Raw genomic sequence first — 22,092 nt, 5'->3', positions numbered from 1 at the left:
AAAATAAGCCTTTAATATGGAGATACTCATCCAGCCCTTTCTAGTAATCTTCTTTGTCTTCTCTCCACTCATCCTCCTGTTCTGTTTCTTTCCCCACTAGATTTTATATGCTTCCTCCGCTGTAGCTCTTTCACACTATTTGAAAAAAAAGAAAGAAAGAAAAAAAGAGGAAAAAGAAAAAGATCCAGCACTCCTCTCAAGCATTCCCCTTTCTTCCATCAAAAAATCCTGTGCCCTATTGAACCCACACCGTTCAGATCACTGAAAATTCTAGCCAATCTCCTTCCAAATTTTCTATCATTTTACTCTGGTATGGAAGATTGACTTGTTGGCACTAATTCTTCACGTTTCCTCAATCCACACTCCTGCCATATGCATTATAAGGGAATGTCGTTCTTGCCTCTTGGTTTTGTGGCTTAGCCATGTGACTCCCTTCCTTCTGTGATGCCAATCCTGATCATAGTCCTGGACTACTTCTGTTCACTCTCTTCCACCATCCTCATGAATAGCTTGCTTGTCTCAGCAGTATAGACACTATGAGGAGCAGAGACAGACTTCCAGCCTTCTCTCTTTCTTAAAAAAAAAAAAAGAACTACTCACAGCCACCTTATCATGAACAAAAGCCTCTGAGCTGAGAATAGCCTGGATCAGCTGAAATCCAGCAGACCAGCAAGCATTGTGGCAATCATAAATAACAGTGTTTTTAATCCACTGAGTATTAAAGTGATTTGTTACACAGCAAAACTAGCTGATATGTGACATATATATAAATCCAAGAGTTTCAGCTGAAACTACAAAGCATTCTTAGCAGGCAGATTTATTTCTATACAGGTCAGAATGCTGTAGAAGTCATACCAAGGGCCTTTATATTTCCTTAAATTTATTAAAACTTAGATGAGCAAAGTGTTACCATAGAGTAGTTTTGAAGCTTTGCTAAGAGGAAAAGATGCCAAAAAAGTACTCATTAAATATTACTTGTATGCAACCTTCTAGAGTTTAAAAAAAAAGTGTGTACATCTTTCTCTGTGAATTTTCAGGTTTTTTCCCAAGAACAATTCTCTACTCTAAAACATATACATTTTAATCAAGACCTGAAATATCCTTAAGAATTAAATTAGTCACAAACTACTCTGTAGTTGTTCTTTTCATGGGAGGTTAGACATGCCATTTTATTACATACTGATTAGTGTCCAACTTAAAATAGGGTTTTTGATTTTATTTTGTTATGTTTTTGTGGAAGCTGAGGGTCCAAGCCAGGGCCTTAAACATGCACAGCAAGCACAGTATCACTGAGGTACATCCAAAACCTTTAAACTAATTTCTTACAATTAAAATAAGTATTATGAATGCACATAGAAAAAATCAAATAGTAGGAAGTAGTATAGAAAGCAAAAAGTGAAAATTTTCTACCTCTGGAAAACATAGCCACTAATTTCCAGAGATGAACAAAATCAACAGTTCTTTGTATAATCTTCCAGAAATTTTCTACATATATACATGTATTATGTATATTATATATACTCACATATGAGTTAATCATTAAATAATAAGCTGTCATTTTCTATGATATATTTGATAACATAAAACTATTTGTAATTTGTAAATTTTGTGTGTGTGTGTGCCTATCCTGGGGCTTGAGCTCAGGATTTGGCCACTGTCCCTGATCGTTTTTTGCTCAAGGCTAGCACTGTACCACTTTAGTCACAGCTTCAAGTCTAGCTTTTTTGATCGTTTTGGAGATAAGAGTCTCAGAATCTTTCCTACCAGGGCAGGCTTCAAACCTCAATCCTCAGATCTCAGCCTCCTAACTAGGGAGGATTATAGGTATGAACCATCAGTGCCTAGCAGCAACTTGTATGTTTTTTTTTACATTAGCTTATGTTACTTGCACCCAATCTAGTCAATCTTTTTTCCTTTTTCATTAGCATATATGGACCAGACAAAATAAGAGGTTTCATTGTGACATTTTCATACCATTTAATCTTTATCTATCAACATATACTATATTGGAAAGTGGTAAATTATACTGATTTAATTAGTGTCTACAGCTGTCACTTTTATGTAGTTGAAATCAGACATCTTTGGGCTTATTGGAAATTAGTTATGTTTATGGTAGATGCAAACAGGATGAGGAATTACAAATAGAATACACAAAGGTACTGTGAAACAAGAAACATGGCCCAAAGCAGTCTAACTGGAGTCACAGCCAATTCTGCTAGTTTCAAAGCATTGACTCTCTTTCTCTACCTCCACCTGGTATCCCATGAACCATAAGACTTGGAACTATGAGACCTACTTATGCTTTTAGGGGTACAGAAATGTGTCTGTTATTAAATGGAAAAGCTCCATGAAGGAAGGTCTGTGTTGATCCTACTTAGTCCCAAATTCTCCATGCTGGGAAGATTTGCTGACAGAGCTACAGAACACTACTCCATGAAAAACTACTCTTAGAGAAAGTCTGAAATCCTCAAAACTTACCACACAAATCTAAACATAGCAGTAGTGGGTGATATTTCACGGCCTGACTCATGTACCTAAACATATATTTATAGAATACCTTACAAATGCAAGCTACTCTACTGGACATGAGGGGCAACAAGATAAATTAAAGACACACTGATGAAAACTTACAATGTAGTAATGAAGGGAGAGTTTCAAATAAATAACTATAATAAAATGATAAGTCTTATTTATATGAAAATGTTTTTGGCCTTAAAGGAAATCACTTTATGCTTTTATATAACTGGAAAGAGAATTCCGCATAGACAAATTTACATCATAGAAACATTCCAGTGTTTACTCTATGAAGCAAGAAGGATAGGCCACCCTAATTCAGATCAAAGTGTAAAATGGTGGCCCAGTTTTCCCTCATCCTACCCTTTCCCAGCTATCAGGAGAGGTAGGAAGGGAAGCAGCAGTCATGTAACTTCCATTCCAGTGGGTCCACAGCCTAACAGTTGCACACATCACTTATACTCACAAGTACTGCTTCCAGCTGGTCAGATAGCCACTTAGAGCTACAGGAAATGCAGCCATCAGTAGGGTGACCATGTGCCCCACTAACCTCAGGTCTGTTACTAAAGGAAGAATAGGAAATAGGTATTGGAGATATATTAGCAGTTCCTACCACAACCCATTGCTGAAACAGTTAAGCAGCTGAGAAGTACATTCAAAGGCATCAGCCTTTGAATGAACGCTGCAATCTTTCCCTCTCTGGTGAGAGATACAATTATATAACTCATGCTTATTGATCTTAATTAATGTTGGGGTTTGAGATCATGATACAATTTTCAGCATAGAAGAACCATCAAATCTAAGAACTATTGAAGAAATAGAAAGGTAATAGAGTAACAGAACAACCAAAGTAATAGAGATTTCCAAAGATAATGAGTAACAGGGCAACCATCTTGGTCTTCTTTCTCTAATGCCAAAAGAAAAGGATCTGGAGTCCCCATTTATGGTTGTATAAGTTGTATACTGAACAACTCTAGGGGGTGTGTCATTCACACCATAATGCCCATTGTGATGATTTTGTTGTGGATTCTGGTAAGAGTTCTTGAAGGAGGTTCTTGCTTGCAAGTTATATAAAGGTGTTCTTTGGACGAGCTGAGGGTGGTATTGTCAATCACATGCCCTTTCATGTCACCAAACATAATAAAAGGGACAGGTTGTACCTCTGTGCCAGGTCCTTGGATACTCTTAAAAATATCTGTGAGAGCCAGGTGCTGGTGGCTCAAACCTGTAATCCTAGCTACTCCGGAGGCTGAGATCTGAGAATCATCATTCAAAGCAAGCCTGGGCAGGAAAGCCTATGAGACTCTTATCTCGAATAAACTACTCAGAAAAAGCCAGAAGTGGTGCTGTGGTTCAAGTGGTAGAGTACCAGCCTTGAGCACAGAGAGGCTCAAGGACAGAGCCCAGGCCCTGAGTTCAAGACCCAGGACCAGCAAAAAAAAAAAATTGAGAATCAGGTGCTGGTGGTTTAGGACTGTAATCCTAGCTACTCAGGAGACTGAGATCTGAGGGTTTCAGTTCAAAGCTAAATTAAGCAGGAAAGTCCAAGAAAGTCTTATGTCTAATAAACTACCCTAAAAAGCTGGAAGTTGTGCTGTGGCTCAAGTGATAGAGCACTAGCCCTAAGCAAGAGAAGCTCAGGGACACAGCCCAGGCCCTGAGTTCAAGCACCAAGACTGGCGCACACACATACACACACACACACACACACACACACACACACACACACACACACTTGCGAGTCTTAAGTTTATATATATATATATATATATATATATATATATATATGTATGTATATATATGTATCACAGTATTAAGGTTAATGGCCTTTATGTTCCTTTGGAAAGAAAATTTTAGAGCATGAGGAGGAAATATTCAAGATTATTATCCAGTAAGGATATTCAAAATGAAACCACAATGAGATATCATTTCAAATACATCAGGGTGGCTATAATTGAAGATCAATAATAGCAAATATTGGCAAGGATGTGGAGAAACTGGAGCTACCAGAGGTTATTTGTGTGAACCTAAAATATTATATATTCAATATAAATGTAAACATTTGCCTACTTAAAACCTTATATGTGACTATCCCTCTCCGAACATAATAACTGAAAAGTGGAAACAACCCAAATGTCCATCAACTGAAGGACATTGTTCATGTGACTATAACCACATGAACATTGGAATAGTATTCAGACATAAAAAGGGACAGAGTATTGCTACATGCATGCTACAATGTGGGTAAAACTTGAGAACATGGTAACTAAAGCACAACTCACAAAAGGTTCACATATTATTTCCATTTCACGAACTATCCAGAATAGGTGAATCTATCTATAAAGACAGAACATCAAGAAGTGATTGCTTGAGGATGGGTATTGAGCAAAACTGAGTCAAGGATCTCAGTTCAAAGCCAGCCAAACAAGAAAAGATGTGAGACTCTTATCTCCAATTAACAACCAAATAGCCAGAAGTAGAGCTGTATCTCAAATAGTCAAGTGCCAACCTTGAGCAAGAAAACTAAGGGACAGTGCCCAGGTCCTGAGTTCAAGTTCTAGTGTGTGCACATGTGTGCACGCACACACATGCCTTTTTGTATGTAATAATCTGATGTATTACAGCAGAACCATCTTATCCAACAATTCTTATGTATAAGGGGAAAAAAAGGAATTTAGAATTTTTCCAAAAAAGTAACTTTCCAAGTTTTATTTTTATTGTATATAGTTTACATTAATTATTCCAGTGTGTATAATATTAAGTAAACTATAAAGACAGCCTGGAGCAACAAAGATAGGCTAAAGCTGAGATCTCCAATTCACATGTGGTGACATGCAACTATTTTTTTACTACTTTGGACAAGTTTTTCATATGGCATAAACTCTGTTGTCACTATTTCCGGCTCTTCCTGCAGACTGGAAGTGTAGCTGTGATTCTCAAGGAAAAGAGCTCAATTCTATCCAACAGGCTGAGCAGCTTGGCATCCACCCCAGCCTTCACACTCGAAGCCCAATGTCCTTGCATGGACTCCTCTATTCAGGCCATCATTTACAGAGCAAATATTGAATGTCTACTGTATGCCAAGTCTCACTGATAGATGCCATGTGTATGTATAACTCATTTATCCATATAAGAGTGGTTCCCAATGTTTAAACTTTTAGTTGAACCTTTTTGCTTTATTTTCAAGTCATAATGATTGGTAATTCTTGTTGGTTAGAGTTTTATAGTAGTGATGATCCTCTTGAGGCACCTTTGGTGAGGTCTTCATATCAGATGGCTGCTTATAAGACTGACTACTGTGGCTGTTGTCAGAACATAAAGTGTAGAGGTTGATGGTGATATGCATAGATGATGAACAAGCATGCTGCACTTGGTAGGGCCCCTGGTTCTTTGTTCAGTAGTCTAGCCTGAGAACCTACATAGCTTCTATAAGCATCCATAGATCAGGGTGTTCCAAAACAAAATAACTTGCTCCTGCCTTTTCTTGGAACAGATATCATTTGTAAGTTCAGGACTGTTCAATGAAATATTTGGTGAAATAGTCTCTTATATTATCCTTTTTACAGAAAGCTCCTTAGATCCATTCATGCATCATGATCATTTTCAGCTTGAATAACTATCAATTTTCACAGGATTTTTTTTGGTAAAAGTTCCCTTCACTTTCTTTTTAGTCAAATATAAAACTATAGCTGACACTAGTGGCTCACACTTGTAATCTTAGCTACTCCAGAGGCTGAGATCTGAGGATCCTGGTTCAAAGTCAGACTGGGCAGGAAAATCCATGAGACTCTTATTTCCAATTAACCACCAAAAGAAAAACAAAAAGTGGAATTGTGTCACAAGTGGTAGAGCACTAGCTTTGAGCAACAAAGCTCAGGGACAGCACTTAAGTCCTGAGCTCAAGCGCAAAGATCAGCACACACACACACACACACACACACACACACACACACAATTTTTTTTTGCAGTACTGGGAATAGAACACAGGGCTAGGCAATAGCCCTACCACTGAACCAAATCCCCAATCTTCTGCTTTTGCCTGGATCTAGCTTTGGATCTCAGTCCTTCTCCTTTTGAAAAGCTGGTGTATAGACATGAGTCACCACACATGGCTTGTTGGTTACAATAGAATTTTGTTAACTGTTTTGCCCAAGTTGGCCTCATATTACAATCCTCCTATCTCCACCTTCCAAATAAGTGGGTTTACAAGCAAGAGCCACTGCTCTTGATAATGATCAATTTATCATTGGTATACAAAATAAAAATCAAGGAGTGGCTATCACGAGTCTTGGGTTATTCATAGCTGTATTAAATTTGTTAACATACTTTCTCTTTTTCCTAGCTGTAGGTAATTAGTGTTCTCTCTTTTTATAATAAGGATGCTCTAATTCCACCTGGGAATGATCATTTTCACCAAGAGGATTATTCTTACTTATCTTGAGAAAACTGAAGCTGCCAATTTGTTATCCTCAGAATGGGAGAAAAAGTGACTTCAGACCAGGCAGGTGGCTTATGCTTGTCATTATGTCCATTCAAGAGGTGGAGACTGAAGAACCATAGCTCAAGCTCATATCAAGCAGCAAAAAAGTTACCAAGACTCCATTTCAACTAACAAGTCAAGCATGCTGAGGTGTACCTGCCATTTCAGCTACATGGGAGATGTAAATAGGAGTATCACAGTCCCAGCCTGCCTCCACAAAAGACAAGATCCTATATGGGGGGAAAAAGTAAAACAAAAATATAGGCTAGGGGGCTCAAGTAGTAGAGTGCTTTCCTACAAAGTGTAAGGCCCTACAATCAAACCCTAGTATTGCCTGAGTTTCTGAATGGCAGCAACAAGCTGAAACCTTGCCTTTTACCACCCCCACCAACTTCCACTGGAAAGGCATCATGTACAAGAAAATAAAGGTTGTTTGTTTAATCCTTTGAACTTTGAAAGCCAAACATCCACATGGACTATACCATTAGCTAGCCTGTCCTGATTGGTATAAGCACCAAAGATGTATGTTGGTCATAACAGAATCAGGGGTGTGTGTGGCTTAAGTAGTAGAGCCCTAGCCTGGCAAGCACAGTTCCTGAGTTCAAAGAATAGGAAGAAAAGAAAGAAAGAGAGAAAGAAAATAAACAAATAAAGGCAGCTCCAGACAAGGCGGCCTCAGAGCTCTGCTTGTGCCTACAGTGGTATAACAAATTAGTCCGTAACAATGTCAGGAGATAAAGTATAGACCTGTAAACACAGCAACCAGTCATAACTTGGTGTACCTGAAGAGGCCAGGGCTGTCTGTAGGAATGTTTGTGTTTTCTTCTGCAGGGGTTAAAAATGTACTCACCCTAGAGAATAGAGGCGGCACTGCTTGTTGCGGATTTGATGAGCTAAGCCAAACCTGTCATCAAGACACACCAACCAGGGCTTCTTGGCAAGGCTGGAGTCTGCACCCATGTGATCACATACAATCTGTAAGGATTGCAAATCAATATGAATAATTTAAAATGTTGGATGCTAAATGGCAGGTAGGGGACTAACTGCTTTCCTCAATCCTGAAAACCCTAATAGGAGAGTTATATCCTCCACAGCAAAACCCTTCTCCCCAGGGAACCAACCAGCAGACTGCTGGAGAATGTTCCCAGGAATTTCAATGATATACCAAGTAAGCAGTAACCTCATGGAGACTCGGTGTAGGTTTGAAGGGTAATTAAGAGCTGTTTGTAATATCTGCTCAGAGATCAAATAAATCAAGAGCAGAAATGAGAGAGAAGAAGCATCAGGAGGCTGTGCAGTGGTGTGTTAATCTGGGAGAATGAACCAGAGTTGATCAGGAGATTTGAGCCTTGACCCAGGGCATCCCAGACATAGAGAACAGGGCAAAATGTGTGCTCTGACCACTGGCCTTGATCTCAGAAGGGTTCTTACAAAGCTGCCCCTTAACTCAGGAAGGTGGGAGCGTTGAGACCAGAAAGGTGGCACATGTTATCCAAGATACACAGCTGACTGTGGGTCAAGTGAAATTACTGTGCACTTTCTGTTGACAAGATTATAAGCTACCCTAAAAAGACATGTCCTGTCAAGCACTGGTGGCTTATGTCTATAATCCTAGCTACTCAGGAGGATCCAAGTTCAAAACCAACCAGGCAGGAAAGTCGATGAGACCTTATCTCCAATAAATTACCAAAATACCTGGAAGTGGAGCTGAGGCTCAAGTGGTAAAGCAATAGCCTTGAGCAAAAGAAGGTCAAGGACAGCACCCTGGTCCTGAGTTCAAGTCTCAGTAAACATACACACACACAAACAAACATACACACACCTATGCAAACAACTCTCTTGATCATGATGTACTATGACACAGCTGTAACACAGAACACAACAGAATACTCTATGTGCAAAGGGTGGTGTGAAGTTTCTTGCTTTAACTCACTAGAAAAACATAACAATAAGTGATATTGTTTTCCTTTAAGGCATTTTAGGCCAATCCTTTACCGTAACTGATTTTCCAAAGTGTAGCCTATTCAACCAGCACTGCCTTATGATTGCTGTAAGCTAGGGCTGGCCTGCGCTAGAAAAAGCACTAGTTTTTTTTTCTTTCTACTAGTATCTTTCTATTTCTCTATCTCTAACCACTGCCTAAAGGGAAAAGAAATCAAAAATGGAACTCTCATTCTCTCAAGCAACTAGTACAGAATACATATATTAGCTGAGTACATCAGTATGGTACCCTTCTATAACTCACCTTCCACTCTCCTCTCAAAGAGAAGAGGAGACACTGCTAGGCCACTTCCTCTTCCCCACGCATCTACCCAAGTTCAGGGGAATGGCTAATGTAATTAGTCAGGGCTCTGTGCATATTAGTCAGGGCTCTGTGCATATTGGGCTCTGATCTACTGGAGTGAGGCAGATTGCTGTGCCTTGAATGTGGGCTGCATCCTCCTCCATTTGCCTTTTCTGTTCAGACCTGCTGCTAGCAGGAAGCAGGTTAGTCGAGGGAAGTTCTGAGACCTCCAAGGTGTAACTGGACTTCAGAAGCCTGAGCCAATCGCTGCAGGGCACCTTCCTGTTTATTACTGCACTGGTTGATGCTTCCAGTTGCTACATCATGACAGACATTCATACTTTCCTCCTAGCACCATCAAAATCTAACTTGGTTTCTTCCACAATGCTTCTTAAGGTACAATCCACTGCAGCAGAATCACTTGGGAAATACTTAACATTCAGGTTCCTGGGTCCCACTCCACATCTGCAAATTCGAATCGTAAACACTGACTCCTGGGAATATGAATTATGCTTCCCCCGGTGATTCTTAGGAGGGCAATCCTGGGGGTTTCCTGGTGGCCTGACCATTTGTAAAGTCACAAGAAGAGGTTCCAAACTGATCTTGACTGTTTCTTAGAAATTTAAGGTTATACATGGGCCAGAGCTTCCAAAGAAACATAGCAGGCCCTCACTCCACTCCCATTCCTAACAAAAAGCCAGAGGGGACTGGTACCCACAGCTAACTACAACCTTCCAAACGTCAGTATTAGAAACCAAGAGTCAAGACTTTGAAGTCCAGCTGGTCCTCCTTTGCTAAAGGCATTGACTAGAGTTTGCTGTGCTATAGATAACGGTTGGTCTTGTTTCGCATTTTTCTTATTATAATATTCTTGTCTTACACAGTTACATTCCTCTTAAAGATACATCATTGCCATCCAGCCTCCTTCCTGTCTCAGCTCAAAAATAAAACATGGGAGTTAGCCAATTTGAACCATTTACTAACCATCTCATTGACAGACATTAGCTTTCAAAAACTTCTAGAAGTTCTCCATGAAATTCTCTCCTAAAATTAATTAAATATTGACTTTTCACACTTTCTAGTTAAGATTGATGGCCAGGGCTTCAATAAGGTCTCTTGCAAGCAAAAGAAGCCAGGATAGCAACGTGGAGCTCGCTCTAACTCAAGTAATTATGCTCTCTGTCTGCCTAATTCCCCTAGTAATTTTAGCCATAGAAAAACAAATTAGGCCTGGATAAAGAAAAATAGACTCCAGGGCAAAAAATGTTTTCTATTTTCATTTTTAGTTAGTTAGCTTAAAGGGAACTAATTTATATTCATTTCTTTTTCTTTTTCTTTTTGTAGCCCAAAAGCTTGAGTAGCATTCCTGCCAGCTCATAAGTGAATGTGGCAAAGGCAGTCTTTAAAATTTGGAGACTGTTGGCAAAAATTCCTTAACAATCAACTGTTTATGCAGCCCCATTGTTTTGGAAGGCTCAAGGGCAGAAGGAAACATTTGTTGTTTTTGTTCTGGTATGGGGGATGGGGTGTGTGGAGTGAAGAGAGAGTAAATGTAAAAATACTATTGTTATATAATGTTGTTAATTTATTGTCTACATCTCAAAAACTTGAGTTCATAGGTTATTCTTACAAATATGTGAGTAGATAGATAGATAGATAAAAAAACAGACTTTAAAACATTTTTCTAGTTCAGAATAGCCACCATAGCTTAGCTTAATTTTGTACTGCAAGGCTTGCTTCCTGGAGGCATATGGTTTGGGGGTTGACATAAAAAGCTGGATCTGGAGCCTTCTCTCAGAACAGAGCACTATGTTTATGATTTAACCATTTCTTGTTAGCAGCAGATTGTATCATCAACTGCAGAACTCTGCTATGCACTCATAGTCTTTCATAAGAAAGAAATATAAAAAAATATATAAAGGGATTTCTAATGAAACTCAGCTGGTGTTCTGCATGCCATATCCCTCTGATGGTTTGTTAGACGTGCAGGGGTCCAGTGGTGCCACCAGGGACACTGTGCTGTGAGGGTGCAGGTGTGCCATGCCAGCAGCTGGTACGGTGCCAGTCTGGCCCATGCCCTCTGCCTCTATTCCTCAGCTCCTTTGGCCTAGGGTACCTTCCCCACCTATCTTCACACCCCGTATTAGTAGCCATAGATTTCTCTTGAAGATGAGCTGATTGCCAGCGTATGGGAGTATTATATTCAAGTTTGACATCCCAGAAGCCAGCACAGTACCAGGCACAGAGCAACTGCTCAGTAAATGCCTGTTGGCACTGATACATGAAAAAATTCAACAATGGATATATCAAATATGGAGTCTTATACAAGTGTACGGATTTGAGAGACATGATTTCTTATTTTAAAAGCTATAATAAGAAGATGGGGATGGAATATGCTTTAGTACTTTCAGGGATGTACAGAGCTCTTCTTTCCTAACCCATTATGACTCACTACTGCTAACAGAAAAGGTTTAGGTAACAGTAACTCCAATATTCTGTCAGTTTTGCAGGCTTTCATTGTTAAGATGAGCTCTAAATCAGGCAGAAGCCACAAAAGCAACCCAAAAGTTCTCCATTACCCAGAGAAGGGGCTGGAGCAAGAATTAGCAAAAGATCCTGATAAGAATCACTTAGTGTCATTGCTGATTGCTCCCACTTGCTGGCCTCTTGTTAACCTGGAAGTGAATCAAAGCACAGTGCTTTGCCTAGATCAAATGGCTCCTGATTGCAAAGCCATTGTCATGTCTGGGAATTTATTTTGTTCTTTCTGGAGGACAAAAATCCCTTTTAATGAGCTTTTCAGAGGTTGAGGATATTCCATCTCCAATAGTCTGAATTGGTGTGTTGATCATTTCAAGCTACAATCACTTGAGAAACTATACCTTCAGAAAGGGCCACGTGGCCTGTCTTGTGTCACATGCAGCAAGTCAGATTCATGGGAAATTGCCTTGATCACCAAAGAATAGTAATTGAGACCACAATGAAACTGAGTTCAAGACCAGTACTGGCACAGAAATACTTGGTTGATAATATTTTCACCATGCTGTCAACCCCCAGACCATATGCTTCCAGGAAGCAAGTCTTGCAGTATAAAATTAATCTAAGCTACAGTGGCTGCTCTGAACTAGAAAAACTGAAGTGTTTTAAAGTCTGTTTTTATATCTGATTGGCATCTATATCTCATCTATGTATCTACCCATAATGAAACTGAATGTATGTCTTGGAAGCACCTGTAAAATATACTGCTCTGCCTGGCACTGTAATCCTAGCTACTGAAGAAGATTGAGATCTGAGGATCACAGTTCTAAGCCAACCCAGGCAGGAAAGTCCATAACATTCTTATCTCCAATTAGCAAGCAAAAAGCAAAATTAGATCTGTGACTCAAGTGGTACAGCACCAACTCTGAGAGAAAAACCGAAGAGACAGCATCCAGGCCCTGAGTTCAAGCCCCAGTACTGGCACAAAAAAAAAAAAAAACAGAAAATAAAAATTACTAATTACTGCTCTAGTCTAGAGGTCCATTTGTCCTGTTATTCCTTCATAAGTTTACTGTTCTTCGCCCAAAACATAAAAGCATTATACATTGGTCATTTATCTAGACTTCATTCTCTTATGAAGATCTCCATATATATGGAAGTTTAATAAAACTTTTATGTGTTTCTCTTCTTGTGTTCTTGTGTTAATTGATCCTAGATAACGCACATAAGAACTCAAAGGCAGAAAGGATCTTTCTCTCCTTTGTAGATTCAACAATCAAACCTCTACTATTGCATTGATCAAGCTGAATAATAATTAAATGTGGACTTATCTATCTTCACAACTCATTCATCAGCTCCTTGAGGGCACAGACTTTCTCCGGGGTCTACTTCAGTTCCTGGCATGTTGTAGGTGTTCAAAAAATATTTAGTTAAGCCATGTGGCTCGTGCCTGTAATCTTAACTACTCAGGGGTCTGAGATCTGAGGATGGTGGTTCAAAGCCAGCCTGGTCAAGAAAATTCGTGAGACTCATCTCCAATGAACTACAAAAATGCCAGAAATAGAGCTGTGGCTCAAGTGGTAGAATGTTAGCATTAAGCAAAAGAATTTCAAGGACAGTGCCTAGGATCTTGAGTTCAAGCCCGAGGACCAGAACCAAAACAAACAAACAAAAAACAAGAAAGCTTAGTTAAGCATATCCTTACCCTAATATCTGCATACTACAAGGTCACAGAACTGGGAAGACATTAGAAACTGTCTGATCCAATCTCTTTCTCTTCTCTCTCAGTATCAGAACAGTGAGAGCCATAGAAGCAAAGTAAATTGCTCAAAGTTACAACATCAGACTATATTATATCACAGAATGCTTTCACTGATTTTAAGACTTTTTCTCCTCTTAGCCCACAGCTCATGAGAAAATCCAGGAGCCTGAAATTGCATGACCATTGCATGCTTCAAGAACATCTTCTAAGTAAATACACCTGTATAAATTATAGAACATAAACATAAAATAGAATTTGGACTCTTGCACTCAGTAAATTAATTTTGGAGGATGGGTTCCTAAGTTCCCAAATTCAACTCATAAATTTAACACTCCTCATTTCTCTCTAGGGCCTAGGAAATTTTTTAAAACATAATTAAGAGTTCTAGTTCCCAATCCTTTGTAAAGCCAAACTGTAAAACTAAGATTTCAGTATACTAATTAATCTGCATAAGTCCACCAGACTAACTTTCAGTAGTAAAAGATGAATTTTGTAAAGCAAAAGAACCAACTTATCATTCCATCATACACAATTATTTCCACAAACTTTGAATTCCATGTTTGAATGACAAATATTAAAATTCCTGCTTGACTGACCATGTCACATAAGAAATGACACTCTCTTTTACCCCTGAACTAGCCTCCTAAAGTTCCTAAAGTAAGCCATGCATGGTTGCACACACCTGCAATCCCAGCACTCAGATATCTGAAGCAGGAAGATCAGGGGTATGTAGTATAATCTGTCCCCCCCACACACACCCCTCCCAAAAAAATCTAGAAATATATCCTCTTCCACAAATGAAAAATTAGATTTACTTCCAGTGAGGCTCAGAGAAATGAAGTGCCCAGAGCCAGTGGACTAAAGGAAATCAAAAGAATCTAGGATCCCTGGAGTCACACTTATTCATATACTTCACTCTACCTGGACAGCTTCCCAGATGGGCCTATGCTCAGCACCTAATTCACTGGCACCTCTTAGTTCAGGGCTAAGTATCCCTGGGGCCTAGATCCCCTCTTATAACTGCCACAAGAACAGTACCTTCTGATTAATGTGTCAAGAGACATAGACTCTCCTTAATAGATGGTCTCTTGCCTGTTTGGTCGACTCAGCCTCAAGCTGGGCAGGAGCTGCCACTGTGTGTTAAGCCACTAATAACGGCTGCTGCTTGGTAATGAGTTAAAGTGCTCCAAGAAGAGTGAAAGCCTTTGGATTCATTAAGCAGTGCTCTGTCTCAGAACTCTCCTCTGCTCTCTGGCCTAGTGTGTCCCTGGCTGCCAAGCCTCCCCAGCAGAGAAGTGAGAAGGCAAATATCTCCAAATACAAATTGGAGTTTGAGCCTCCAGATGATGGTTTTGTTCTGTGACATGCTCAACTGCTTTCTCATAGGGACAAATCTGTTGCTTCAAGTGCTTTTCCAAAACAATTTTCTAAAGTGGATCTTTAAAACACTCCAGGATGAATCATTAGAATGTTTCAGGCTGATGAGGCTTCTGGAAGGAAGAAGATGCTTCAGCAACTGGAAGCATCTTTATCCTCCTCTGAGGGAGCCAATAACTGTGAGCCTTCCAAGAACCACTAGCAGCCTCCCACCCCTCAGGGACAAACCCTTCTTTCAAAGGGGCAGTCGGTATCTTTGACATGACTTCCAAACCCAGGTAAGGCTGAAACCCAACCTGCATGGTGTTGATGTATCTCAGGAACCTCGAGGCCTCCTCTTCTAGGGACTGAGCAGGGCCTGCCCATGGCTGGAGCTCTATGTGCCACCGGGATCCCTGTGAGAGATAGAACACAGGTACTGTGTGAGCCATGAGATGCTGGGCGAGTATGGTGAGGATCCAATGGGGCCACAGCTGCCTCCACTGTCACCAAAGCTGTGTGCACAGAGCTACTGCCATTAAAGTTATATTGGCCACAGGAAGACAAATGAGACCAGACAGAGCCCATCACCCCAAGTTCAGCAGAAGACTCACTTGCCTTGGGGATTGTCATTCCATGTTTTGGATCAAAGGCAAACTCACTCCATCAGGCTTAACTGCAGCCTTTATTGCACAATCCTTCATCTACTATGATTCCCTAAGGTGAGAGTTTGGTGACTCTGTGCCTCCCTAAAGGACAGTTCTGGTGTTGGTGGCACCATAATGCTGGAATCACACCTTCCTGGGGATGAAATACTCAAGCACACTTCCTTAGCACACTCCTTCGAAATAGGCAATGCCCTCTGCTGCTCATGCACACAGGGTAAGAACCCTGGAGCTGTCATCACCACGCCTGGACGGGTAGCTTCCTGGCACTGTGGAACAGCCCCTATGCCAGCCTCTGAGAGACTGCCGACATTGTCTCTCCCACAAGCAGGGAGCTAGTAGGGAGCCCTGAGCTCACGCTGCAGCAAGAAGGGGCTGAGGAGGCACTGAGGGAGGGAGTTGTCTGGAGGAAGTAGAACCGGCCAATCAAAAGGAAGCATGCCACATTTTCTTGATCTATTTATCTACTGAGGGGCATCTGGGTTGGTTCCATATCTTAGCTATGGTAAATAGTGCTGCAATAAACATAGTTGTGCTGGTAGCTTTAGTGTGGTCTTGTTTGTAAGCATTTGGGTAAATGCCCAAAAGTGGGATTGTTGGGTCATAGGGGAGCTCCATGTGGAGTCTTTTGAGGAACCTCCAAACTACTTTCCAAAGTGGTTGAACGAGTTTACATTCCCACCAACAATGCAGTAGGGTTCCCTCCTGTCCACATCCCTTCCAGCATCTGTTGAAAATGTGGTAAATATATACACAATGGAATTCTATGCCTCCCATTTGTTAGGAAATGGAAAGACTTGGAAAAAATTATATTAAGTGAAGTAAGCCAAGCCCAAAGAAACATAGGTCCCATGGTTTCCCTTATTTGCAATAACTAGTATATGTCTGAGACAAGCAGAAATGGTCAGTAAGTTGATGTTAGGCGAAATGAACCCCAAGCTAAAGACTCAAATGTTTTTTTTTCTTTCTTGCTATTGTTTCTAACATATTTATAAGATATTTCTTTGTTGTTTTGTATGTCCCTCCCCCATAGTATAACCCCTGTTTTCACTGTATTTGATGTTGGTATAATTTGTGGAAGGGAAGGTGGACCCATTGCAACAATGAGATGTACAAGATGTTATATCAAAAAACAAACTTTAGAACTTTGGCTGGGGGGGGGGGGGTAGGGGGGATGGGAGATGAGAAGGGATGGGAAGGGGAAACAAAGGAGGAGGCAACAATGCTTGATAAGAAATGTACTCATTACCTTGTCCACGTAATTGTAACCCCTCTGTATGGTATTTTCACAATAAAAAAAAGAAATGTATTCATTACCTTGCCCACTTAATTGTAACCATTCTGTACAGTATTTTCACAATTAAAAAAAAAGAAGCATGTCTCAAGAGTCTTGCAAAAAGTCAGAGCTCCACACCCAGCATTGTCACCACCTGGTGACCTCCCAGAAACTCACTGGGATCCCAAGAGAAGGGAAGGCTCAGCCTTCAGGGCAGGAAAGACTTCCAGGGCTCTCTGCACAGTGGTCTCTGTATCCAGTTGTGGTGATAAAAGAAGCAGAAGAGGGTTCTGGAGACAAGATAAGGAATCATTCATGTATAAACACTGGGTAAAGACAATCGTGTAAACCCATGGCTGTCCATAAGATATGTTAGCATGAACTGGCTGTCTAGATGACCAGGGATTAAACCAAAAACAGAGAGGCACTGGCGGAACAAGCAGGAACTGGGAAAAGCAATCTGCTCCTGTGGGCTGGTTGGGGATACAGCAGACACTTTGGAGGTGATTCCTTATCCCAGATCAGGCAGTTTCAGCTGTCTACCACTGCAGAGTCCCGGGGCTCAGCATCCCGACAGTCTGAACTGCCTTTGGAGTGGCTCTAGAGGAAAAGGACCTCCCTGACCTCTTACTCACTGATAAACAGCCTCCTCAGGCTTAGCGGGCCTTACTCAGTCCTCTACTGACCCTGCCTTCAAATTCTTCCTGAGTTTTGAACAAGAAGCTCTGGATTTTCATTTACACAAGTTATGTAGCCAGTCTTCCCTGAGACACACCTTTACCAGATGGATTGCCTCATCTTATAGCTAGCTGTTCTTAATCTGTGAGGGTCAAGCAGGTAGGGGCCCATGAGAGCAGAAGAATTGTCTAACACACCTCTACCCTCTATTTCTCTTTTCTTTCTGTTCTTAAACATTGAATACCATTTGGTGAAACTGTTTATTGAACATTGACAACTCTGTGCCAGACCCTGGTAAGGACAGACATAAATGCAAGCTGGATTCTTAAGAGACAGCATGCTCAGGTAGAGGAGTCAGCTTTGTACAGCGTAACGTTGATATGGAAATGCAAACACACTTGGGCCAGCCACTCTTTTCAGGAAATATTTCTGAAAGCACGAATGATCAATGCAAATGCCTCCTCCTTTTTCTTAGTCACGTTCTTTTTTTTTTTGTTGAGTAGATCGAGTGTCTTCCTGGGTCACTATAGCAGTTGCACAGCAACAAGAGCCAGTATCCACAAGAGCCTGTCAGGCTGGAGTCAAACACCTCCCATTAACTATCCTGGGGTCACTCACAAGTGCCCCCCCGCATCTGGCCCAGGAGCCTTTGATGAAAATGATGAAGTTCATATGTCTACTTTCCCACTAAGTCAAGGATCAGTAAACTTTTCCTATCATGGGTCATATGACAAACAGTTTAGACTTTGCAGGCCATAAAGATTCTGTTGCAACCCTTCACCTCCCATCATAGCTCAAAAGCAGACAGAGACAGTAAACAAATGATCCTGGCTATACTCCAATAAAGCCCCATTTACAGAAACAGGCCGTTTGTGGGTGGGATTTGGCCTGTGAGCTGTAGCTTGCTCACCCCTGCTCCAGTTGATTCTAATTTGGAGGTCAGGTGACCTGGAAGAGAGTATTTAGTTGGAAATAATACAAGGGAGACAGGCTGTGGGAGCTAGATTGAACCAACTTTGTCATCTGTGTGATTTGGGCAAATACTTGTCAGAGGCCCAGCAAAATATCAGAGATCTTCAGATTGTTTGGAGAAGTTCACTAAGGGACCGCTTACAAAGTGTGGACAGTGTTCATGGCCTACAAGCCCAAGAGAGGGCCTTTAATAAAGAAACACAAGCGGGGCGCTGGTGGCTCATGCCTGTAATCCTAGCTACTCAGGAGGCTGAGATCTGAGGATCACACTTCAAAGCTAGCCCAGGCAGAAAAGTCCCTGTGAGACTCTTATCTCCACTTAACCACCAGAAAACCAGAAGTGGCACTGTGCTCAAGTGGTAGAGCAGTAGCCTTGAGCTGAAAAGCTGAGGGACAGTGCCCAGGCTCAGTGTTCAAGCCCCATGACCGACAAATAATAATAATAATAGTAATGGAACATAGCCAATCCTATCAGACTGCACCCTCACTGTCTGCCCTTTCTGAGGATTTCCTGCTTCCTGTTAGCCTAATCCAAATGGAAGGCTAGCAAGCAGTTGGCCCATGCCCTCAGAGACAGAGCAGGTAGAACACAATAGGGCCTGGACTAGGATTGGTAAATGGACTTTGTCTGGACAGCATTCTTTGGAAAGAAGCAGTGATATTTGACTGAGGAATCATTTGGGCATGCCGTTGGCATTATTTGTGCCTTACACCAGGCTTGGTTACAAGTTAATACACAGCTGTGTCACCCAACACATTCAACAAACTGTTTAGGGATTCTGACAGAATCTCTATAGGTACTGTGGAGATACAAAGAAATAGAACACTTGATCATTAGTCTCTAATAAATGCAAAAAAGGCAAATAATGCAGATCATGCATCTTCACTGTTAGAAGTCTCAAAATACCGCAAAGATCTTTCTAAAATCATTAAAGACTTTACGTTTCTACTTCTGTAGTTCATTTTGATAAATCTCATTTTATATGATCATATGCACAGAGCTATTGAGCCTTTGTGGTCCTCTCCTAAGAATATCCTCCTTTGGTCTCACTGTGTGAATGTCTAAAGACCTGAACAATTTATCATGTTCAAGTGTATTGTTTTGTTTTGTTTTGTTTTTTTTACCATTTGTAGATTTGTAGGTACATTTTAGTTACAACTAATGAGGGAAACCATGCAACCTATGTTTCTTTGGGCCTGGCTTACTTCACTGAATATTATTTTCTCCAAGTCTTTCCATTTCCTTACAAATGGTATGATATTATTGTGTCTGATGAAAGAATAGAATTCCATTGTAGATAGATAGATATAGATATAGATGTAGATGTAGATATATCACATTTTCTTGATTAATTCATCCATTGAGGGGCATCTGAGTTGATTCCATGTCTTGGCTATGGTAAACAATGCTGCAATGAACATGTGTTGGTAGCTTTAGTGGTGGTAGCTTTAAGCCTGGTTTTCAGTCTATTGAATAAATGCCCAAGATGGAATTGCTGGGTCACAGGGAAGTTCTATGTTTAGTCTTTTGAGGAACCTCTATTTTGCTTTCCAGAGTGGTTGAACAAGTTTACATTCTCACCAACAGTGAAGTAGAGTTCCTTTTTGGCCACATCTTTACCAGTAACTGTTATTGTTACATCTTTTTTTTCCCTTCATTGCTGTTTTTGTTTTTTGTACCATTTGTCTTGTTTGGAAGTTTGTTTGATAGAGAGGAAGGGAGATCATGAGATATTCACATAGTGAGATACGTACTGACACTTTGTTGAAAATAAACTATATACAACTTGTGGGGGGGGAACAGGAGGGGAAAACTGGGAGAAAGTGATGGAAGGGGTGACCTTGTCCAAAAAGAAATGTACTCTTTATGTGACCTATGTAACTGTAATCCCTCAGTACATCACCTTTCAATAACAATTAGAAAGACTACCAGTCACTGGAGCTTGAACTCAGGGCCTCTAACCCTCATTCAGTTTCACTTGCTCAGAGCTGGTGCTCTACCATTTGAGCCATTCCTCCAGTCCAGTTATTTTGCTGGATAATCAGGAATGGAGTCTCACAGACCTTTCTATCCTTGATCCTCTAGGTCTCAGCCCCCTGAGTGGCTAGGAGTGAACCACCAGAATCTGGTTAGAGAGACACTTCAAACACAATAGTAGCATTTAACCTGGGCTAACGTACAAAAGTAACTTCATAGTTCAATAATTGTGAATTCATATGATGAGGCAGTACAGTAAAATTATAGAATTACCTTAAGATCCCACAAATAGTTACCTTTCTTGCCATCTGATATTTCTCATTTTCAATTGAGTGTTGACTACAGAGAAGCTGAACACAGCAGCTGAAATAGTAGCTGTGAACAGACTGAAGAGTCTAAGGTGAGGGTTCAATAGAAACACACTGCAAATAGATACCCTCAGAAGTACTCTGGTTTGGGCCTAGGAAGGTGGCTCAGTGGTAGAGTGCTTGCCTCACATGCTCGAGGCCCTGGGATCAATTCCTCAGCACCATACAAGCAGAAAAAGCCAGAAGTGGTGCTGTGGCTCAAGTGGTAGAGCACTCACCTTGAGCTGAAGAGCTGAGGGACAGCGCCCAGGCCCAGAGTTCAAGCCCCACGACCAACAAAAAAAAAGTACTCTGGCTTAATGCTTTGGTTGAGCTGTTTAAAAACATTTCACATAAAGCAATATTCTTATTTGAATCAATCTGATGGCAACTCGTGATTGTTACCCCATGGAAATCACTAGCTTTTATCATCTTTCAATTATCATTTGTCTTAATTCTCTAGTGCATATACATCAACATTTGTCCTTTCCAAATTCCCACCAACAGAATTCTCTGAGCATCTTCAAATGACAAAGACAGGTTTATTTTGCAAGGTTTTTTTTTTTGGTCGGTCGTGGGGCTTGAACTCTGGGCCTGGGCACTGTCCTTCAGCTCTTCAGCTCAAGGCAAGTGCTTTACCACTTAAGCTACAGCACCACTTCCACAAAGACAGGTTTAATAGAAGAGGTGAAAAATCCGCTGGGCGCTGGTGGCTCACGCCTGTAATCCTAGCTACTCAGGAGGCTGAGATCTGAGGATCGCGGTTCAAAGCCAGCCCGGGCAGGAAAGACCATGAGACTCCTATCTCCAATAAACCACCAGAAAACTGGAAGTGGCACTGTAGCTCAAGTGGCAGAGCACTCGCCTTGAGCTGAAGAGCTGAGGGACAGTGCCCAGGCCCAGAGTTCAAGCCCCACGGCCAACCAAAAAAAAAAAAAGAGGAGAAAAATCATATCTTTTTATCCAGAATTATTTGTTTATTATGATTTTTCTCTGACCATCTTCCTCAATACAAGGCTACAGGAAATGCCTGTTAACCATGTGCTTCAAATATCTTGACCATAACAAGGTCCCTTGCATGGCTTCCGAGAACATGGGTTCCTGGGAATGTGGATTCACAATCCTGTCAGTCCATCAAACTTCTCTGACAGACAGGTGACGCTTAGCAGAAGGTGGTTGAAGACACCATTATTTAATTGGTCTGTCAACTGTCCCCAGCGGGCTGTACTGGAATGACAAATGGTAGGTTGTCACACAGAGGAGCCTTGTTCCTGAGCTCTTGCAGAGACAGAAACTTCTCAC

At 41.0% G+C, this 22,092-nt stretch overlaps 1 protein-coding gene across 1 annotated transcript in view; it reads right to left on the bottom strand.

Annotated features, from left to right (window-relative positions):
* Mettl24 (methyltransferase like 24) overlaps window positions 1-22,092 on the bottom strand; it is a 93,965-nt gene that overhangs the window by 48,343 nt on the left and 23,530 nt on the right. Inside the window, exons 2-3 of the mRNA XM_013022432.1 lie at window positions 15,192-15,290; window positions 7,845-7,969 (exon numbers count right to left, since the gene is read on the bottom strand). Coding sequence (XP_012877886.1) covers window positions 7,845-7,969; window positions 15,192-15,290 — 224 coding nt within the window. The remainder of the gene's footprint in view (window positions 1-7,844; window positions 7,970-15,191; window positions 15,291-22,092) is intronic.

Source organism: Dipodomys ordii, unplaced genomic scaffold (assembly GCF_000151885.1).
Source record: "Dipodomys ordii isolate 6190 unplaced genomic scaffold, Dord_2.0 Scaffold62, whole genome shotgun sequence".
NCBI lineage: Eukaryota > Metazoa > Chordata > Mammalia > Rodentia > Heteromyidae > Dipodomys > Dipodomys ordii.
This window is presented reverse-complemented; position numbering and strand designations above follow the sequence as displayed.